At 40.8% G+C, this 22,430-nt stretch overlaps 1 protein-coding gene across 3 annotated transcripts in view; it reads left to right on the forward strand.

Annotated features, from left to right (window-relative positions):
• Positions 1-15,785, forward strand: part of LOC139748651 (lipase member H-like) — a 147,065-nt gene extending 131,280 nt beyond the window's left edge. For all 3 annotated transcript variants that reach the window (XM_071661909.1, XM_071661908.1, XM_071661910.1), the window contains 2 exons: positions 6,475-6,643; positions 14,578-15,785. In XM_071661909.1, the coding sequence (XP_071518010.1) occupies positions 6,475-6,643; positions 14,578-14,638 (230 nt within the window). In that variant the 3' untranslated portion in view covers positions 14,639-15,785. The remainder of the gene's footprint in view (positions 1-6,474; positions 6,644-14,577) is intronic.
• The last annotated feature ends 6,645 nt before the right edge of the window (positions 15,786-22,430 follow it).

Consider the following 22,430-nt stretch of genomic DNA (forward strand, 5'->3'; position numbering starts at 1 on the left):
TTTCCAAAGTCAATCATCAACTTCTACTGTTTCTCACTTGAAACAGCCACCAGAGCTCTATCATCTTCGAGCAACCACTGACTCAGTTTCCAGGTCCTCTCACCCCCAACAGACCACCTACCCACCCCTCTCTTCAAAACTCTTGCATTTACCTCCCTAACCACCCCATCCACAAATATATTAAACAGCCATGGCGACATCACACACCCCTGCCACAGACCGACCTTCAGTGGGAACCAATCACTCTCCTCTCTCCCTACTTGTACACATGCTTGACACCTTTGATAAAATGTTCTCTCTACTTCTAGCAGCTTACCTCACACCATATATTCTTAAGACCTTCCACGAAACATCTCTATCAACCCTATCATTTGCCTTCTCCAAATCTATAAATGCCCCATACAAATCCATTTGTATTTCTAAGTATTTCTCATACACATTCTTCAAAAGAAACACTTGATCCACACATTCTCTACCACTTCTGGAACCACGCTGCTCCTCCCCAATCTGATGCTGTGTAAGAGCCTTCACTCTCTCAATCAACACCCTCTAATTCCAGGTACACTCTACAAACTTATATTTCTCTTTGAACACTCTTCTTTATCCCCTTTGCCTATGTACAGTGGCATTATGCCTGCATTCCACCAATCCTCAGGCACTTAACCATGATCCATATATATACATGGAATATCCTTATCAACCAATCAATAACACATTCACCCCCTTTCTTAATAAATTCAGCTGCAATAACTTCCACTCCCACCCCCTTGCTGGATTTCATCTTCTACAAGGCCTTTACCACCATTCTCTCCTCCCCAAGCATTCTTTCCTCTTTTTTGAAAACCTCTACAAATCTTCACCTTTGCCTCCACAATATAGTGATAAGACATCCCACCAGCTGCCCCTCCCAGCACATTAACATCCAAAAGTCTCTCTTTTACATGCCTATCAATAAATACATAATCTAATAATATCTGCTGACCATGTCTCCTACTCTCATACATATACTTGTGCATATCTATCTTTTTAAACCAGGTATTCCCAATCACCAGTCTTTTTTTCAATGCATAAATCCACAAGCTCTTTACCATTTCCATTCATGACACTGGATATCCCATGCGCACCAATTTTACCCTCAACTATGACATTACTCACCTTCGCATTCAAATCACCTATCACTGATACCCAGTTTCATGCTTACACGCTCTATCAGTTGCTCCCAAAACACTTGCCTCTTATAATCTTTCTTCTCATGACCAGGCGCATAAGCGCCAATAATCAGCCATCTCTCGCCATCCACTTTCAGTTTTACCCACATCAGTCTAGAATTTACTTCCTTACACTCTATCACACACTCCCACAATTCCTGCCTCAGGAGCAGTGCCACTTCATCCTTAGCTATTGTTCTCTCACCAACACCTGACTTTACTCCCAAGACATTTCCAAACCATTCTTTCATTTTACCCTCGGGCTTCGTTTCACTCAGAGCCAGAATATCTAGGTTTCTTTCCTTATACATATTACCTATCTCTCCTTTTTTCTCACCTTGATTACATTCACACCCATTCAGACACCCCAATATGAGCCTTGGATGAGGATGAGCACTTCCTGCTTGACTCCTTCTGTTTCCTCTTTTAGAAATTGAAATACAATAAGTGAAGGTCTTCCTTTACCCCCACTCCCACCCCATTTAGTCACCTTCTACTACACCCAGGGGATATAGTGGGTATAGTGCAGCATTTTAACCAGAGACTTGTATCCATGATGCGAGCCCAAACTCTTGGGGACTGTTTGGTTAGGTTGGAAGGTACAGTGGGAAGCAGAAGGTGTCTAGGGTGGAAGCTGTTGCCAGATGGTAGCATGGTGATTTTTGATCAACTGTTTAAAAGAATGGCCATTAGCCTATAAGAAAAGAGGGAGATGGGTAGCTAGATTGTTTCTTGGATTACCAGAGGCATATGACTGTTCCACACAAGAGGCTGGTAAAGAAACTGGGTTTTCATTTTTTTAGTGGTTTGAAAATTATCATGAGGTGCTTTTTCTGACTGCATTGAAGTAACAAGTGTTGTCTGTTAGGGCCAGTGTCATTTTTCTTAATATGCAATTGATTTGTCAGATAGACTTTAATCATACCAAAACGTTTGTGGATGAGTTAAAATCATGAAAGAAGAGAGGAACATCCAATGTTATTGATAGACTATAAAGAAAAATATTGAAGCTTCAAATTTTGGTCAGATGTTTGGATTATGCAGTTCAGCCTATCCAGATCCAAACTGACGAAGATGATGTTTAGAGAGGAGGTTAGGATTCTGAAGGAAGTAAATTACAAAAGTCTGTTCTAGAAAGAGACTTAGTAGTCACCCTATCACTGGATGCCACAGTGAGCATTGTTAAGGAGGCTCCTTTTCATTTAAGAGATTGCTTGACAAAACTTTACTTTTATCTCTTCACTGATGATAATACAACCTCTTAAGTTCATTATTGGAATTACTTTGAGATATGTGGATAAGATGTTGAAAAGACATGTGCAGCTTATATTGAAATTAAAAACAAGAATGTGTCACCACTTTCTTCACCCCATTTGAGGAAACATAGATCTGTGGGAGAAGGTTTAACAATGGACAGTATATGTATTTGAGGTAAAAAAAGATGCATTAGAAGGAAATAGCTGGCATTGCCTTGTCTATGCTGCAGGGGTAAAGGAAGAAGAAAGGCAGTTGTATATCTGAAGATTCTAAATATATTTGAAGGTGAATTTAATCAAATTTTTGGTGTGAAAGCAGATTAACCTCTAGAAGGCATACTAAGAAGCTAAGAAAATATGAATTTAGGAAAATTAGAGAAAATTATTGTTAGAGGGGAGAATGAATAGAATAAGGCACGTGAACGAAATCAGGATTTCAAAATTTATTAAGATATTGAGAAAGTAAAGAAAGTTTTAGGGATAGGGCACTTTTAGTATAAAAGCTCCTTATACCATGCAAATGTGTACTTCTTCTTCTTCATACTATTCGCCACTTCCTGTGTTAGCGAGGTAGCGTTAAGAACAGAGGACTGAGCCTTTGAGGGAATATCCTCATTTGGCTCCCTTCTTTGTTCCTTCTTTTGGAAAATCAAGAGCGAGAAAGGTAGTCTAAATTATGGATTTTCAGTTGGCACAAGAGGTGGTGCACTGAAACTTACCCAGGTAGAAATGGAAAAGGGACACATGTCCGACGATCTGAGGTACCTTCTCTTAATGAGTTGGAGTAACTAGTGGTGTTCAGCTGTTATTCATGATTTATATTCATGTCAGTTTCCAGATGGTCATGACCCATAACTGAATATATTTCAGGATGGTTAAAATTATGAGAGAAGTAAAGAGTGTTCAAGATTATGACTGTCTACTTAGACAAGCTCTAGCTTAGGTCAGATAAATGGCTGATGCATTGTACTTCCAACTTAATGCAAGGTCCTGAAGTTTGGATGAAGTGAAATATGGTCTGGTTATCATTGTTTAACCAGCAGGAGACAAGTAACGAGAAAGTATGTGTGACAAGGGTCTGTGGGTTCACATAGCCCCTTTCCTGTCACCAGAGCACCACAATAGAATTTATATTTCATTATCATTATTATATTTTATTGCTGTCTCCCGCGTTAGCAAGGTAGCGCAAGGAAACAGACAAAAGAATGGCCCAACCCACCTACATACACATGTATATACATACACGTCCACACACGCACATATACATACCTATACATCTCAACGTATACATATATATACTCACACAGACATATACATATATAAACATGTACATAATTCATACTGTCTGCCCTTATTCATTCCCGTCGCCATCCCGCCACACATGAAATGACAACCCCCTCCCCCTGCATGTGCGCAAGGTAGCGCTAGGAAAAGACAACAAAGGCCACATTCATTCACACTCAGTCTCTAGCTGTCATGTATAATGCACTGAAACCACAGCTCCCTTTTCACATTGAGGCCCCACAAAACTTTCCATGGTTTACCCCAGATGCTTCACATGCCCTGGTTCAATCCATTGACAGCATATCGCCCATGGTACACCTCGCAACCATATAACATTGTTGGAACCACTATTCCTTCAAACATACCCATTTTTGCTTTCCAAGATAACGTTCTTGACTTCCACACATTTTTCAATGCTCCCAGAACTTTCACAACTTCACTTCCTCCAGTTTTTCTCCATTCAAACTTACCTCCCAATTGACGTGTCCCTCAACCCTACTGTACCTAATAACCGTGCTTTTATTCACATTTACTCTCAGTTTTCTTCTTACACGCACTTTACCAAACCCATTCACCAGCTTTGCAGTTTCTCACCCGAATCAGCCACCAGTGCTGTATCATCAGCGAACAACAACTGACTCACTTCCCAAGCTCTCTCATCCACAACAGACTGCATACTTGCCCCTCTTCCCAAAACTCTTGCATTCACCTCCCTAACAACCCTATCCATAAACAAATTAAACAACCATGGAGACATCATGCATCCCTGCCGCAAACCAACATTCTCTGAGAACCAATCACTTTCCTCTCTTCCTACTCGTACACATGCCTTACATCCTCGATAAAAACTTTTCACTGCTTCTAACAACTTGCCTCCCACACCATATATTCTTAATACCTTTCATGGAGCATCTCTATCAACTCTATCATATGCTTTCTCCAGATTCATAAATGCTACATACAAACCCATACATCCTCTACCACTTCTGAAACCACATTGCTCTTCCCCAATCTGATACTCTGTACATGCCTTCACTCTCTCAATCAATACCCTCCCAAGAATACTCAAAAAACTTATACCTCTGTAATTTGAGCACTCACTTTTATCCCCTTTGCCTTTGTACAATGGCACTAAGCAAGCTTTCTGCCAATCCTCAAGCACCTCACCATGAGTCATACATACATTGAATATCCTTACCAACCAGTCAACAATGCAGTCATCCCCTTTTTTAATAGATTTCACTGTAATACCACCCAAACCCTCTGCCTTGCCAGCTTTCATCTTCCGCAAAGCTTTTACTACCTCTTCTCTGTTTACCAAATCATTCCCCCTAACCCTCTCACTTTGCTCACCACCTCGACCAAACACCCTATATCTGCCACTTTTTCACCTCTTGCACCTTTCTCTTGACCTCCTGCCTCTTTCTTTTATACATCTCCCACTCATTTGCATTATTTCCCTGCAAAAGTCATCCAAATGTCTCACTTGTCTTTCACTAATAATCTTACTTCTTCATCCCACCACTCACTACCCTTTCTAATCTGCCCACCTCCCACGCTTCTCATGCCACAAGTATCTTTTGCGCATGCCATCACTGCTTCCCTAAATACATCCCATTCCTCTCCCACTCCCCTTACGTCCTTTGCTCTCACCTTTTACCATTCTGTACTCAGTCTCTCCTGGTCCTTGCTCACACAAGTTTCCTCCCCAAGCTCACTTACTCTCACCACTCTCTTCACCCCAACATTCTCTCATCTTTTCTGAAAACCTCTGCAAATCTTCACCTTCGCCTCCACAAGATGATGATCAGACATCCCTCCAGTTGTACCTCTCAGCCCATTAACATCCAAAAGTCTCTCTCTTGTGCACCTATCAATTAACACATAATCCAATAACGCTTTCTGGCCATCTCTCCTTCTTACATACATATACTTATGTATATCTCTCTTTTTAAACCAGGTATTCCCAATCACCAGTCCTTTTTTAGCACAAATCTACAAGCTCTTCAACATTTCCATTTACAACCCTGAACACCCCATGTACACCAATTATTCCCTCAACTGCCACATTACTCACCTTTGCATTCAAATCACCCATCACTATAACCCGGTCTCGTGCATCAAAACTACTAACGCACTCACTCAGCTGCTCCCAAAACACTTGCCTCTCATGATCTTTCTTCTCATGCCCAGGTGCATATGCACCAATACTCACCCATCTCTCTCCATCCACTTTCAGTTTTACCCATATCAATCTAGAGTTTACTTTCTTACACTCTATCACATACTCTCACCACTCCTGTTTCAGGAGTAGTGCTACTCCTTCCCTTGCTCTTGTCCTCTCACTAACCCCTGACTTTACTCCCAAGACAAAAACCACTCTTCCCCTTTACCCTTGAGCTTCATTTCACTCAGAGCCAAAACATCCAGGAAAACAGTAGAATCATGGAGGTAAATTGTTTATTATCACACTTGCCTTTAAGATCATGGTGAGGATGTTAAGAAAAATATGTAAAACGTATTCTAGACTCGATTAGATTAAGAAGTAGCAAGATGTGTCCTTGTTTGCTTTGCCTTCTCAGATATTCTGCATGATTTAAAAGCACAATAATTTATGTTTATTTTGAAGTGTATTGTCATTGGATATGTTTGAAATATACAGCATAGGTGTCACAATTATTGATACATATCAAACAACTTCTTAGTCATTTTCTTGAATTTTCCAGTGGAGCAAATTTGCAGTCATTATCGCGCTGTTTGGCTCATGGTAGAAGCTGTAGAGCATGCAGGACAGGGGGTTTTCCCTGCTTGCAGATGTCCAGACTGGGAGAGCTTTCAGGATCATCAGTGTGACTGTCAGATTGTTAATAATTTTGGCCTCTTTCCAAATAGCAGGTGAGTGATCCTTAGTATAACCATACAGTTGTTACGTGTATGGGTAGTTTTAGTGTATGTTAATTAATGAATTAATCTACTGAATACATGTGTACATCACTGGTCTTTTTATCCTAGTATATGTATAATTACATGCAATCATCTGTGCTCCTGTCCAGATGTATAGATTTTATGAATTCCTCCTCATTCTGCCTTATATTTTTGTTTTGAGAATTTTTTTGATGCTTCCATTAGTGATGTTTCACCATCCATTGTTTTCTAATATGTTAAGGCACCTCAGCACTTGCTTCATTCAGTTTTCATGTGAACTGCCTTATTTTAAACTCTATCAATCCTCTGTCTTCCTTTTTGAGGACAATGCTTGCCTTCATTACTGCAGAAGACATTGGTAAATGAACTGAAAAGGGAAAGTACATAGATTTTTTATTGGATACTTGGATGTTACCAGACTCAGCTTGCTTGTGCTTTTGTGTGAGGTTAGGGAGGTTGAATGATCAGAATACAATCTCAAAGAACTTCTCACACTTGAGGAGTCCATTCTTTTTCCTGCTACTGATGGTAATGCAGCCTTGAAGCTGCAGGAGCCCCAAAAGAAAGGGTCCTGGTGTTACATGATAGCAGTGAATGATTACATGTTTATATAACTTTGCTGTGTATTGTGTGAAAAGTTGGGGTTACTTCACTGATGGATGAACATGATTTGTCCCAAAGGTCATTATAAACATCTCTATATCCATGTATGGATGTGCCCTAATATGTTGTGCATCACCCTGTACAAAACCTTTGTACATTACTATCTTTTTATCAAAGAATCATGATAAAAGTTGGTTGATTGAGTCTGAGGATGGATGATATCAGCTTCAAGGTCATAGAAGCATCAGAGAATATTACATGATCATTCATCCTTCCTCTGTTTAAGTTGTATGATCCTATGATAAATTTACATTTGGCCATCATACATACATCATATATCCATTACAGTTGGTAAAGATGATCAGAAAGCAGTTGGTTGAGAGTGCTTGTAAACAAAAAACTACCTAAGTGAGAGGCAGAAAGTGTTTTGGGAAAAAGAAAAAGAGCTTTTAATACTTTTTTTTTTTTTACTTTGATAAAGTGACCAAAACTTTTAGAAAATAATTGGGAGATGGACTGCATGTTTTTAGACTGCTAAGAGGCGAATTTTCTACTCTCATGCACAGGAAGCGGATAAAACAAAATTGGATTTTCAAGGAGGTTTTCTCCAGTACTTCAAGTATAATCAAAGTGGAAGGGAACAGAGAACACATGTCTGAAGTTCTTTCTCAGAATTGTGTAGATGACCTTGTGGTACCTGACCAGGCTAAGCCATAGAGATTCTGTTATTTCTCATATGTATATACGATTTGACGTGGAACTGAATCATGTTGCAATATTTTTACAGATCATGATGCTAAGAATGATGAAGTAACTAAAGGTGTCCTTATTTGTGACATCATACAAAGTAACTGAGATGAGATCTTGTTTTGGTCTGATAAATGGATGGGGAAGCTCAGAAAGACTAAATACAAGGTGAAGCAAATAGAACATGTTGCAAAGAGGCTTGATTGAAACTACTGTGTTGCAGGAGATATATTACAGGAATCTACAAGATTAAGGAACTTCTTTTCTTTCAGGCAGTTTTATTATTTACCTTATCACTGCATTAGCATCAGAAAAACATGCTAAGCCTAAGAAGAAAAACATATGGTTCCTTTCTCAGTTCAGTTTTTTGGAAATAAATACAGGAAGAAAGGATTTTGAGCTCCCGCTTCTGCCCTTCATCATGCAGGAGATATGTCAGCTGTATTTTTTCTTCCCTGTTCTAGGAATAGATTAGGGAAGAATGGCTTAAGTGTACCTAGTCCATCACAAGAACACCATGATGGGAAAATTGTTAAGAAGGTAAATCATGTTCGGTGATATCATAATTACTTCAGGTATATGGACAACCAAGTGTTCAGAAAAATACAGTGTGTGAAACCCTAATTGAATTATACATCAGTTTGGTCATCCCTTTTCATGAAAGGGAGACCTGTTGTAAGGGGCTCAACAGAAGACAACAAAGAATTACCCAAAATAAGCCAGAAGACCTTCAAGGAGAGGATATGTCTATTTTGGAAAACATAAGGGAGAAAGTAGAGATGATTACAATTGAAGATTTCAATTTTTTCACATTGGAGGGTCCAGTCAGGGACAAAATTCCATATCAAGGTTAGGTCTTAATTGAAATATGGAGAGGTTTATGAGAGGGAAAAAGAAGAGACAAGAGAAAGTAATTTGTTTGCTTTGAAGAATGTATGTGAGAAATACTTAGAAAAGCAAATGGATTTTTATGTAGCATTTATGGATCTGGAGAAGGCATATGATAGAGTTGATAGAGATGCTCTGCGGAAGGTATTAAGAATATATGGTGTGGGAGGCAAGTTGTGAAAAGCAGTGAAAAGTTTTTATCGAGGATGTAAGGCATGTGTACGTGTGGGAAGAGAGGAAAGTGATTGGTTCTCAGTGAATGTAGGTTTGCAGCAGGGATGTGTGATGTCTCCATGGTTGTTTAATTTGTTTATGGATGGGGTTGTTAGGGAGGTGAATGCAAGAGTCCTGGAAAGAGGGGCAAGTATGCAGTCTGTTGTGGATGAGAGAGCTTGGGAAGTGTCAGTTGTTGTTCGCTGATGATACAGCACTGGTGGCTGATTTGTGTGAGAAACTGCAGAAGCTGGTGACTGAGTTTGGTAAAGTGTGTGAAAGAAGAAAGCTGAGAGTAAATGTGAGTAAGAGCAAGGTTATTAGGTACAGTAGGGTTGAGGGACAAGTCAAGTGGGAGGTAAGTTTGAATGGAGAAAAACTGGAGGAAGTGAAGTGTTTTAGATATCTGGGAGTGGATTTGGCAGTGGATGGAACCATGGAAGCAGAAGTGAATCATAGGGTGGGGGGGGCGAATATTCTTGGAGCGTTGAAGAATGTGTGGAAGTTGAGAACATTATCTTGGAAAACAAAAATGGGTATGTTTGAAGGAATAGTGGTTCCAACAATGTTATATGGTTGCGAGGCGTGGGCTATGGATAGAGTTGTGCGGAGGAGGATGGATGTGCTGGAAATGAGATGTTTTAGGACAATATGTGGTATGAGGTGGTTTGATCGAGTAAGTAATGTAAGGGTAAGAGAGATGTGTGGTAATAAAAGGAGTGTGGTTGAGAGAGCAGAAGAGGGTGTTTTGAAATGGTTTGGTCACATGGAGAGAATGAGTGAGGAAAGACTGACCAAGAGGATATATGTGTCAGAAGTGGAGGGAACGAGGAGAAATGGGAGACCAAATTGGAGGTGGAAAGATGGAGTGAAAAAGACTTTGAATGATCGGGGCCTGAGCATGCAGGAGGGTGAAAGGCGTGCAAGGAATAGAGTGAATTGGAACGATGTGGTATACCGGGGTCGATGTGCTGTCAGTGGATTGAACCAGGGCATGTGAAGCGTCTGGGGTAAACCATGGAAAGTTTTGTGGGGCCTGGATGTGGAAAGGGACTGTGGTTTCGGTGCATTATTCCATGACAGCTAGAGACTGAGTGTGAACCAATGTGGCCTATGTTGTCTTTTCCTAGCGCTACCTTGTGCACATGAGGGGGGAGGGGGTTGTTATTTCATGTGTGGCGAGGTGGCGATGGGAATGAATAAAGGCAGACAGTATGAATTATGTACATGTGTATATATGTATATGTCTGTGTGTGTATATATATGTATACGTTGAGATGTATTGGTATGTGTATTTGCGTGTGTGGACGTGTATGTATATACATATGTATGTGGGTGGGCTGGACCATTCTTTCGTCTGTTTCCTTGCGCTACCTCGCTAACGTGGGAGACAGCGACAAAGCAAAATAAATAAATAAATAAATATATTTAAGTAGAACTAATCAAGAAATTAATCAGAAAACAAAATTACTTCTCATGAGTTTAGAGTGACAAATGAATGAAATAAAAGTAAAGGGATTACTAAAGTTAAAAAGTTAGAAATTCATTTTGGTAAAAAAGATAGAGACAGGTTGCTTTTAGTATAATGCTCATTTCACTATTGCATAAGTAGACAAACATATTGCTAGATGACACGCTGAAAATGATTTGCTAATGACCGTATTTTTCAAGGTCGTAGATGTCAACAGAGAAATCTTGTGAATAGAAGATTGTTTTTCATATCAAGTATGGCTGCACAGTGAGCCAATACGTCCCTTGTTTTTGTTGTTAAGTTGCACTCCTTCGACCTTGATAGCTTTTTTCTTTCTGCCTCATCTACACTTGGACTCCAGCTATTCTTTTCACAAACATAGAATCTCTCCTTGTCACACATTATGCTTGACAACACATAACTCACACAGCTCATTCTTTATAACTAAATTTTCCTGTGGTGAACATTATGCACTAGCTCTGCTTTTTGGTGAAATGGTAGGAGCCATAGATATTAGTATTAGGAACATTTAGACAGGAGCATTAGGTAGAATATTTAGGTAGAAATAGTTAGTTGAAACATTAGGCAGGAGCCTAAATGTTTTGGTCTGAATGTTCTTGCTTTGAGCAAAAGGTGGATCAAGTACATATTGGTTTGATTGTCCAGCCTTCCTGGAAAATTATCTTAAATACTTCAAGCAGGTTTTCATCTTCCGCAAAGCTTTTACTACCTCTTCTCTGTTTACCAAATCATTTTCCCTAACCCTCTCACTTTGCACACCACCTCGACCAAAACACCCTATATCTGCCACTCTGTCATCAGACACATTCAACAAACCTTCAAAATACTCATTCCATCTCCTTCTCACATCACCACTACTTGTTATCACCTCCCCATTTACGCCCTTCACTGAAGTTCCCATTTGCTCCCTTGTCTTACGCACCCTATTTACCTCCTTCCAGAACATCTTTTTATTCTCCCTAAAATTTACTGATAGTCTCTCACCCCAACTCTCATTTGCCCTTTTTTTCACCTCTTGCACCTTTCTCTTGACCTCCTGTCTCTTTCTTTTATACTTCTCCCACTCAATTGCATTTTTTCCCTGCAAAAATCGTCCAAATGCAGCAGGTTTGGATGGTATTGCAGTGGAATTTATTAAAAAAGGGGGTGACTGTATTGTTGACTGGTTGGTAAGGTTATTTAATGTATGTATGACTCATGGTGAGGTGCCTGAGGATTGGCGGAATGCGTGCATAGTGCCATTGTACAAAGGCAAAGGGGATAAGAGTGAGTGCTCAAATTACAGAGGTATAAGTTTGTTGAGTATTCCTGGTAAATTATATGGGAGGGTATTGATTGAGAGGGTGAAGGCATGTACAGAGCATCAGATTGGGGAAGAGCAGTGCGGTTTCAGAAGTGGTAGAGGATGTGTGGATCAGGTGTTTGCTTTGAAGAATGTATGTGAGAAATACTTAGAAAAGCAAATGGATTTGTATGTAGCATTTATGGATCTGGAGAAGGCATATGATAGAGTTGATAGAGATGCTCTGTGGAAGGTATTAAGAATATATGGTGTGGGAGGCAAGTTGTTAGAAGCAGTGAAAAGTTTTTATCGAGGATGTAAGGCATGTGTACGTGTAGGAAGAGAGGAAAGTGATTGGTTCTCAGTGAATGTAGGTTTGCGGCAGGGGTGTGTGATGTCTCCATGGTTGTTTAATTTGTTTATGGATGGGGTTGTTAGGGAGGTAAATGCAAGAGTCCTGGAAAGAGGGGCAAGTATGAAGTCTGTTGGGGATGAGAGAGCTTGGGAAGTGAGTCAGTTGTTGTTCGCTGATGATACAGCGCTGGTGGCTGATTCATGTGAGAAACTGCAGAAGCTGGTGACTGAGTTTGGTAAAGTGTGTGGAAGAAGAAAGTTAAGAGTAAATGTGAATAAGAGCAAGGTTATTAGGTACAGTAGGGTTGAGGGTCAAGTCAGTTGGGAGGTGAGTTTGAATGGAGAAAAACTGGAGGAAGTGAAGTGTTTTAGATATCTGGGAGTGGATCTGTCAGCGGATGGAACCATGGAAGCGGAAGTGGATCATAGGGTGGGGGAGGGGGCGAAAATTTTGGGAGCCTTGAAAAATGTGTGGAAGTCGAGAACATTATCTCGGAAAGCAAAAATGGGTATGTTTGAAGGAATAGTGGTTCCAACAATGTTGTATGGTTGCGAGGCGTGGGCTATGGATAGAGTTGTGCGCAGGAGGATGGATGTGCTGGAAATGAGATGTTTGAGGACAATGTGTGGTGTGAGGTGGTTTGATCGAGTAAGTAACGTAAGGGTAAGAGAGATGTGTGGAAATAAAAAGAGCGTGGTTGAGAGAGCAGAAGAGGGTGTTTTGAAATGGTTTGGGCACATGGAGAGAATGAGTGAGGAAAGATTGACCAAGAGGATATATGTGTCGGAGGTGGAGGGAACGAGGAGAAGAGGGAGACCAAATTGGAGGTGGAAAGATAGAGTGAAAAAGATTTTGTGTGATCGGGGCCTGAACATGCAGGAGGGTGAAAGGAGGGCAAGGAATAGAGTGAATTGGAGCGATGTGGTATACAGGGGTTGACGTGCTGTCAGTGGAGTGAATCAAGGCATGTGAAGCGTCTGGGGTAAACCATGGAAAGCTGTGTAGGTATGTATATTTGCGTGTGTGGACGTGTGTATGTACATGTGTATGGGGGGGGGGTTGGGCCATTTCTTTCGTCTGTTTCCTTGCGCTACCTCGCAAACGCGGGAGACAGCGACAAAGTATAAAAAAAAAAAAAAAAAACTTCAAGCAGGTATTTTAGGCTTAGAGTTCTGCAGTATCTAACTTCTGAGCATACTGCTGAATTTGCTGTAAGCATAAGTGAAAGCACATCAGCGTGATTTATATTTTTGTAATATAGTGGGTCAGGTGAGAATATTCCCTCAAAGGCCCAGTCCTCTGTTCTTAACGCTACCTCGCTATCGCGGGAAATGGCGAATAGTATGAAAGAAAAGAAAAAAGTAAAATTTATTGAGCTTTGATGATATATATTTGTGGAAGGATATGATTTATCAAGCAGTAGTAGTAGTTTTTTTTTAGATACCCTATTGATATGAAATGCTGTTTGTATCGGAGTACAGGGGTTGCATATGAAATATATTTTCCATGATCTATCTAGCTATCTTATCTCTGATGCCTGTTTCCTTTGAGAACTCCTTCAAGGGGGTGACCACGGAGAGAACTCTCCATTATTGGTAGAACTCAGTGCCACTTTTTAGCTTCTAGTGCTTCAAACTTAACAGGCCACTGGCAGAGGGCAACTCTAGCAAGGTGTTTTTAGAGGCTCCTACCTGATGTTCTTGCCAACTACTCCCTAATGTGTCTACTTAATTCTACCTAATTGTCCTACCTACTACTCCTAACTTATGCTTACCCAGGTATGAATCCAAACCAGGAAGGGTTGGTGTGGATTTGCACATCTTAGTAAATATACAGATACTGTTAAGTCTTCCAATTAAGTTAAGCCTTTTGAACAGTGGGAATGCCTCTGTGTGATTGTAGAAAAAAGGATATTAATGTAGTGCAATGGATTCATTTTGCAATGTGTATTGTGAAGAATGACATCTCGTGCAAGAAAAGTTTGTCTTAGTCATTAAGATGACAAGAATGACCAAACTTAAGTATACTGGTAGCATATTGGGTATACTTCACCTGACCCCTAGAATAAATCTTTTGAAATGTGAACTTTGAATGGTGGTATTCCTGCTGTATAGTGTCAGGTTTAGTGTTTACTTAATCCCACCTTACTCTGCCCCAGTGTAGACTGTAAGCCATATATGGGATCTTAGGATTACATAATGAAAATAATGATAATAATAATAATGATATAATAACAAGAATAATGATGATATAATAACAATAATGATAATAATAATAATAATAATGATAATAATAATAATGATAATGATATTTTCTCTTTTCAGTATTTTGGGGAACTTCTTTTTCTCAACACATTCAGTGTCTCCATATTCAAAACCTCTGTAAAAGAGTTATGTCTACAAATGTTTATACCAAATCTGCTTAAGAAAATATTTTTTTTAGTGTATGTATTTGATGAACTTTTTCAAAAGAAAACTACTTTTCATCATAAGTATAATCACCTGCAAAAAGCATGGTAGTATGTAACGCATTATTCAAGCTTTTAGTCTCAAGTCTTATAGAAAAAACAGGAAATTTTTAATTTGCCTTGGGATTCTGCAGGTTTATGTGATTATTACACAAGTGAAATTGTCGCCTTGAGCTTCTTGTATAATATATATATATATATATATATATATATTTTTTTTTTTCTTTTTTTTTCAAACTATTCGCCATTTCCCGCGTTAGCGAGGTAGCGTTAAGAACAGAGGACTGGGCCTTTTTTGGAATATCCTCACCTGGCCCCCTCTGTTCCTTCTTTTGGAAAAAAAAAAAAAAAAAAACCGAGAGGGGAGGATTTCCAGCCCCCCGCTCCCTCCCCTTTTAGTCGCCTTCTACGACACGCAGGGAATACATGGGAAGTATTCTTAATCCCCTATCCCCAGGGATTATATATATATATATATATATATATATATATGGGAGCAGGGGGCTGGAAATCCTCCCCTCTTGTTTTTTTTTTTTTAATTTTCCAAAAGAAGGAACAGAGAAGGGGGCCAGGTGAGGATATTCCCTCAGAGGCCCAGTCCTCTGTTCTTAACGCTACCTTGCTAATGCGGGAAGTGGCGAATAGTTTGAAAGAAAGAAAAAAAAAAAAAATATATATATATATATATATATATATATATATATATATATATATATATATATATATATATATATATATAAAAGAATTTGTGATGGGTCCCCTTCCTGGGGGATGAAACTTGACAGGTAAAGGGCACAGTTTGAACAAACATAGAAATAGAAAATAGGAAACAGCAGTGTTTGTAAGACTGTATTTGTACTGTATTTGAGAATGTGTGGCCATGTTACAAATACTGCTAGATTAAGATACAACATTGATGATTTAGATAAAAGTGTTCAGTCAAGTTATGCAAGTTATTGTGCCAAATTAGGTATGAATAAGAATAGTTTAGTGTTATGTGCACTGGGTAAATACTGTTAAGCTTTATGAATTAGAGTATGTCTTTGTAAATGAATTTGTATCTCATACTGTCTTTTCTTCATTCAAACCAGAATAGCACAATGTAAAAAGCACAATAGCAATGACAGAGACAAGGTCTTAGGATGGTTTCGCTTTTATAGCAATTCAGTTAGTTGTTTACCCCATGTAATCTGAGGAAATGTGTGCAAGCTTGACAAGGTTGATTTTCATCAGAAGTGATTACAGTAATAGGGACAAGGAAAAACATTCAAGGAATTTGGAACCGAGAATTACTTGTGAAAAGGCTCCAGCATTTGTAAGTTTGGAGTTTCATATTGGGTAACAGACCACATCCATCTGTTTTTCTATGTATTTCTTTCACACAGTCTTCAAAGCAAACACCTGATCCACTTATCCTCTACCATTTCTGAATCCACACTGCTCTTCCCCAGTCTGATGCTCTGCACATGCCTTCACCCTCTCAATCAATACCCTCCCATATGATTTCCCAGGAAAACTCAACAAACCTCTGTAATTTGTACACTCACCTTTATCCCCTTTGCGTAAGTACAGTGGCACTGTACATGCATTCTGCCAATCCTCAGGCACTTCACCATGATTCATACGTACACTGAATATCTCTCACTAACCAACCAACAACACAATCACCCACTTTCTTGATAAATTCCACTGCAATACCATCCAAGCCCGCCACCTTGCCAGATTTCATCTGCAAGGCTTCCACCACCTCTTCTCCTGACCAAACCATTCTCCCTGACCTCACTTCGCACACCACCCTGACCAAAACACCCTGTATCTGACACTCTATCATCAAACATTCAACAAACCTTCAAAATGGCTCACTTTATCAATTTCTCACTTCATCACTACCTGTTATCACTTACCCCTCTAGCCCCCTTCATTGATGTTCCCACTGTTCTCTTGTCTTACATTATTTGCCTCCTTCCAAAACCTCTTTTTATTCTCTCTAAAGTTTAATGCTTCTCTCACCCCACCTCTCACTTGCCTCTTTCTCAACCCTTAGACCTTTCTCTTGACCTCCTGCCACTTTATTTTATACATCTCCCAGTCATTTGCACTCCCTCCCTACAAGTATCATCCAAATGCCTCTCTTTTCTCTTTCACTAACAACTTTACTTCATCCCACCACTCAGTTCCCTTTCTAATTTACCCACCTCCCACCTTTCTCATGCCACATGCATCTTTTGCACATGCCATCACTGCTTCCCTAAATACATCCCATTCCTCACCCATTCTACGCGCAGTCTCTCCTGGTACATCCTCACACAAGTGTCCTTTCCAAGCTCACTTACTCTCTGTACTCTCTTCTCCCCAACATTTTCTCTTTTGTTTTGAAAATCTCTACAAATCTTCACCTTTGCCTCCACAAGTGATCAGACATCCAATTAGCACATAATCTAACAATGCCTTCTGACCATCTCTCCTACTCACATATGTATACTTTAAGATTCATATTGCAATACAATTTTATCCTACTTTGTCAGGAAATATGCTTCATATCTCACTTGCTCATATGTATAATCAAGGGACTTCACCCACATTTACTTCTCAGGCTTAGGCACAACAATTCAAGGAATAACGTGCAAGTAATTGAGAGAACATAGCAGAGGAAGAGTGAGTGTGTGAGAGTGACATTGGGTATGAGAAACAAAAGATGAGGGTACATAATACACTTCCTTCAATAAATGGATCTCCTTTTGGGAATGTCCACCTGAGGAAGCCTCCCACTGACTGTTATAGCGGAGCTTCTCCTAGCAGTGACTGACATTATAGAGACCCAGCAGTGCAGATCAGCGACGCATCAGAGCAGCGTGGAGCATGAGCCTCCCTTATCCTGCATGCGTCAGTTCCTATATATGAGATGCCCTCTTGAAATGTGCTTTTATATAGCTTGTTTATTTTCCCCCTATAATTTATGTTAGTTGAGACTGCACAGGTAATGGAATGTCCTAATTAATGAAAGGGCAAGAGAGATGTGTGGTAATAAAAAGAGTGTGGTTAAGAGAGCAGAAGAGGGTATATTGAAATGGTTTGGTCACATGGAGAGAATGAGTGAGGAAAGATTGACAAAGAAGATGTATATGTCAGAGATGGAGGGAATGAGAAGTGGGAGACCCAATTGGAGGTGGAAGGATGGAGCGAAAAAGATTTTGAGCAATCGGGGCCTGACCATACAGCAGGGTGAAAGGCGTGTACACTCAGTCTCTAGCTGTCATGCATAATGCACTGAAACCACAGCTCCCTTTCCACATCCAGGCCCCACAAAACTTTCCATGGTTTACCCCAGACGCTTCACATACCCTGGTTCAATCCAGTGACAGCACATCAACCCCGGTGTACCAAATCGTTCCAATTCACTCTATTCCTTGCATGCCTTTCACCCTCCTGTATATACTGAAAGACGTTTCAGTGGTGTGCATGATCTAGTATTTGCTGATAACCACGTGGAAACTGTCTGTTTTTTTGCTTTCCTTCCTTCCAGCCTTTTTGCCTGTCTCCCTTTACATTTACCTCTTCCTACCTGTCTTTTTGCCTGCCCGCTTGAATTTTCTCCTGTCTGGATGCTTGCATATTTTCCTGATTGCTTTTATGCCTACCTCTACCTTCCTGCCGTTTTGCCTGTTGCCTGCTTCCCTTTTTTGACTACCTGCCTTTAGGCCCGTTCATCTATCTTTTTGCCTGCCTGCCCAACTGTTTGCTTGCCTGGCTGCCTGCCTGATTGTTTGCTTGCCTGGCTGCTTGTGTATTTGCCTGCCTGCCATTTTGCCTTCCTTCCCCTTTGCACGTCTGCTTGCTTGTTTCTGTGCCTGCCTGTTTGTTTTCCTGTCTGCTTGCTTGCTGTTTTGCCTACCTGCCTTTTTCCTGTCTGCCTGCCTCCCAGCTTTTCCACCTGTCTGCTTGCCTGAATTTTTGTTTGCGTGAGTGATTGCCTTCCTGCCCTTTTTCATACCTGCCTGCTTGCTCTTTTTACCCTGCCTGGCTTTTTTGTCTGCTTGCCTGACTTTTTTCTTGCCTGCCTGCGTGCAGTTTTGTGTGTCTGCCAATCTTTTTGCTTGCCTTCCTGCAATTTTGCCAGCCCACCTGCATTTTTGCCTGCCTGCTTGTCTTTCTGCCTGCCTGCCTGCCTTCTTTTTTTTCTTTTGTTCGGCTTCCTGCCCACTTGCCTGTCTTTATTTTCGTGTGTCTGCCTGCTTGCCTTTTTTTCTGCCTGCCTGCGTTTTTGTCTCTGCTTGCCATTTTGCGTATCTCCTTTTTTGCCTGCTTTTTTTTCACTGCCTGCCTTACTTTCTGACTTTTTGCTTGCATGTCTGCCCGCTTACCTTTTTGCTTACCTTCCGCTTTGTCATTTGTATGCCTCCTGCCTTTTGTTTTGCTTGCTTGCGTTTAGTTTTCATGACTGTCAGCCATTTTGCCTTCCTTTCCTTTTTCCTGCTTGCCTACTTTTTGCCTGCCTGCTTACTTGTGTGTTTGCCTTCCTGCCTACCTACCTTCTTGCCTGCCTACCTACCGCCTTACCTACCTTCTTGCTTGCCTACCTACCTCCTGACCTACCTTCTTGCTTGCCTACCTACCTCCTTACCTACCTTCTTGCGTGCCTACCTACCTTCTTGCTTGCCTACCTATCTCCTTGCTTGTCGACCTACCTCCTTACCTACCTTCTTGCCTGCCTACCTACCTCCTTACCTACCTTCTTGCCTGCCTACCTACCTCCTTACCTACCTTCTTGCCTGCCTACCTACCTCCTTACCTACCTTCTTGCCTGCCTACCTACCTCCTTACCTACCTTCTTGCTTGCCTACCTACCTCCTTACCTACCTTCTTGCTTGCCAACCGACCTCCTTACCTACCTTCTTGCTTGCCAACCGACCTCCTTACCTACCTTCTTGCTTGCCTACCTGTCTCCTTACCTACCTTGCTTGCCAACCTACCTCCTTACCTACTTTCTTGCTTGCCTACCTACCTACCTCCTTACCTACCTTCTTGCTTGCCTACCTACCTCCTTACCTACCCTCTTGCTTGCCTACCTACCTCCTTACCTACCTTCTTGCTTGTCTACCTACCTCCTTGCCTACCTTCTTGCTTGCCTACCTTACTCCTTACCTACCTTCTTGCTTGCCTACCTACCTCCTTACCTACCTTCTTGCTTGTCTACCTACCTCCTTACCTACCTTCTTGCTTGTCTACCTACCTCCTTACCTACCTTCTTGCTTGCCTTCCTACCTCCTTACCTACCTTCTTGCTTGCCTCCCTACCTCCATACCTACCTTCTTGCTTGCCTACCTACCTCCTTACCTACCTTCTTGCTTGCCTACCTACCTCCTTACCTACCCTCTTGCTTGTCTTCCTACCTCCTTACCTACCTTCTTGCTTGCCTACCTACTTCCTTACCTACCTTCTTGCTTGCCTACCTACCTACCTCCTTACCTACCTTCTTGCTTGTCTACCTACCTCCTTACCTACCTACCTTGCTTGCCTACCTACCTCCTTACCTGCCTTCTTGCTTGCCTACCCACCTCCTTACCTACCTTCTTGCTTGCCTACCTACCTCCTTACCTACCTTCTTGCTTGCCTACGTACCTCCTTACCTATCTTCTTGTTTGCCTACCTACCTTCTTGCTTGCCTACCTACCTTCTTGCTTGCTCACCTACCTCCTTACCTACCCTCTTGCTTGCCTACCTACCTCCTTACCTACCTTCTTGCTTGTCTACCTACCTCCTCACCTACCTTCTTGCTTGTCTACCTACCTCCTTACCTACCTTCTTGCTTGCCTACCTACCTCCTTACCTACCTTCTTGCTTGCTTTACCAGACCACATCACAGAAACCCTGTAGGATAAGTCCACGTACTTACCATAGCATATTTCACGGTAATAAAAATGTCTACGGATTTTCCAGTGTAAGTTTCACTAACATGGAAGATGTTGGGGTTTTGCAGTCTGCAGTTTTACAAGACAACAAAATTTAAATGAAAATACTTAACTAGATTTAATAATCAGGAAGACATCGACTGTTCTAACCCATATTTCACTGGTAAGCGAGAATGTGTATATTGTTCGTTACATTTTCAAACCCACAAAATAAGAAAATTTGTGGACTTGGCAAACAACCTACATTAAACACAGGAAAAATTGTCCATAAATTCAAAAGTCGTCAATAATGTCTTCTCATTTATTCTTGATATAATCTTTATTTTCCCGCCATAGATCTGCTCCTGTAGCCATTAGAAAAGGAAACCACAGATGTAGTTAGGTTGACTGCCATACTTCAGGTGATTTGAAGGTGAACGACCATTAGGACGACATTGGATGGGGTCAGTACGCGTTCACCCCCGCTAAACCAATCTCACATTTTATCATCATTTTCACTTGCCTCATCCTCTGGTTCTGCCATTAGTGTCTGTTGTAACTGTTATAATAAGTAATGTAGACATGATATCTGCAAGAGATTTGATAATAAGATGAGAATAATCTGGAAAGTGTAACAGACAGATTGTGATAACTTTCTTGGTTCTACGTTCCGTTTACTAATGCTAAAGTATGTGTTCAAAAGTGGATTTACATAAAAGGTTACTTCGAACGAATCAGGTTTTGGAAGGAAGTTGGCGAGATAAAAACATGAGTCCCGCAGCTACCTGGTGGTGAACTACATAAATGTTGTGGGTGTTATGCATGTCTGAGAAATGATTATATGTGTGTGTGTGTGTGTGTGTATGGGGGGGGGGGGGGTTGATGAGAGCTTATACTTAGAGCATCCTCCCTTTTATGTCTTATATATATATATATATATATATTTTTTCTTTCTTTTAAACTATTCGCCATTTCCCGCGCCAGCGAGGTAGCGCTAAGAACAGAGGACTGGGCCTTTTTTGGAATATCCTCAACTGGCCCCCTCTGTTCCTTCTTTTGGAAAATTTAAAAAAAAAAAAAAACGAGAGAGGAGGATTTCCAGCCCCCCGCTCCCTCCCCTTTTAGTCGCCTTCTACGACACGCAGGGAATACGTGGGAAGTATTCTTAATCCCCTATCCCCAGGGATAATATATATATATATATATATATATATATATATATATATATATATATATATATATATATATATATATATATTATCCCTGGGGATAGGGGATTAAGAATACTTCCCACGTATTCCCTGCATGTCGTAGAAGGCGACTAAAAGGGGAGGGAGCGGGGGGCTGGAAATCCTCCCCTCTCGTTTTTTTTTAATTTTCCAAAAGAAGGAACAGAGGGGGCCAGGTGAGGATATTCCGAAAAAGGCCCAGTCCTCTGTTCTTAATGCTACCTCGCTAATGCGGGAAATGGCGAATAGTTTGAAAAAAAAAAAATATATATATATATATATATATATTTATTTATTTATTTATTATACTTTGTCGCTGTCTCCCGCGTTTGCGAGGTAGCGCAAGGAAACAGACGAAAGAAATGGCCCAACCCCCCCCATACACATGTATATACATACGTCCACACACGCAAATATACATACCTACACAGCTTTCCATGGTTTACCCCAGATGCTTCACATGCCTTGATTCAATCCACTGACAGCACGTCAACCCCGGTATACCACATCGCTCCAATTCACTCTATTCCTTGCCCTCCTTTCACCCTCCTGCATGTTCAGGCCCCGATCACACAAAATCTTTTTCACTCCAT

This window comes from Panulirus ornatus, chromosome 5 (genome assembly GCF_036320965.1).
Source record: "Panulirus ornatus isolate Po-2019 chromosome 5, ASM3632096v1, whole genome shotgun sequence".
Lineage (NCBI taxonomy): Eukaryota > Metazoa > Arthropoda > Malacostraca > Decapoda > Palinuridae > Panulirus > Panulirus ornatus.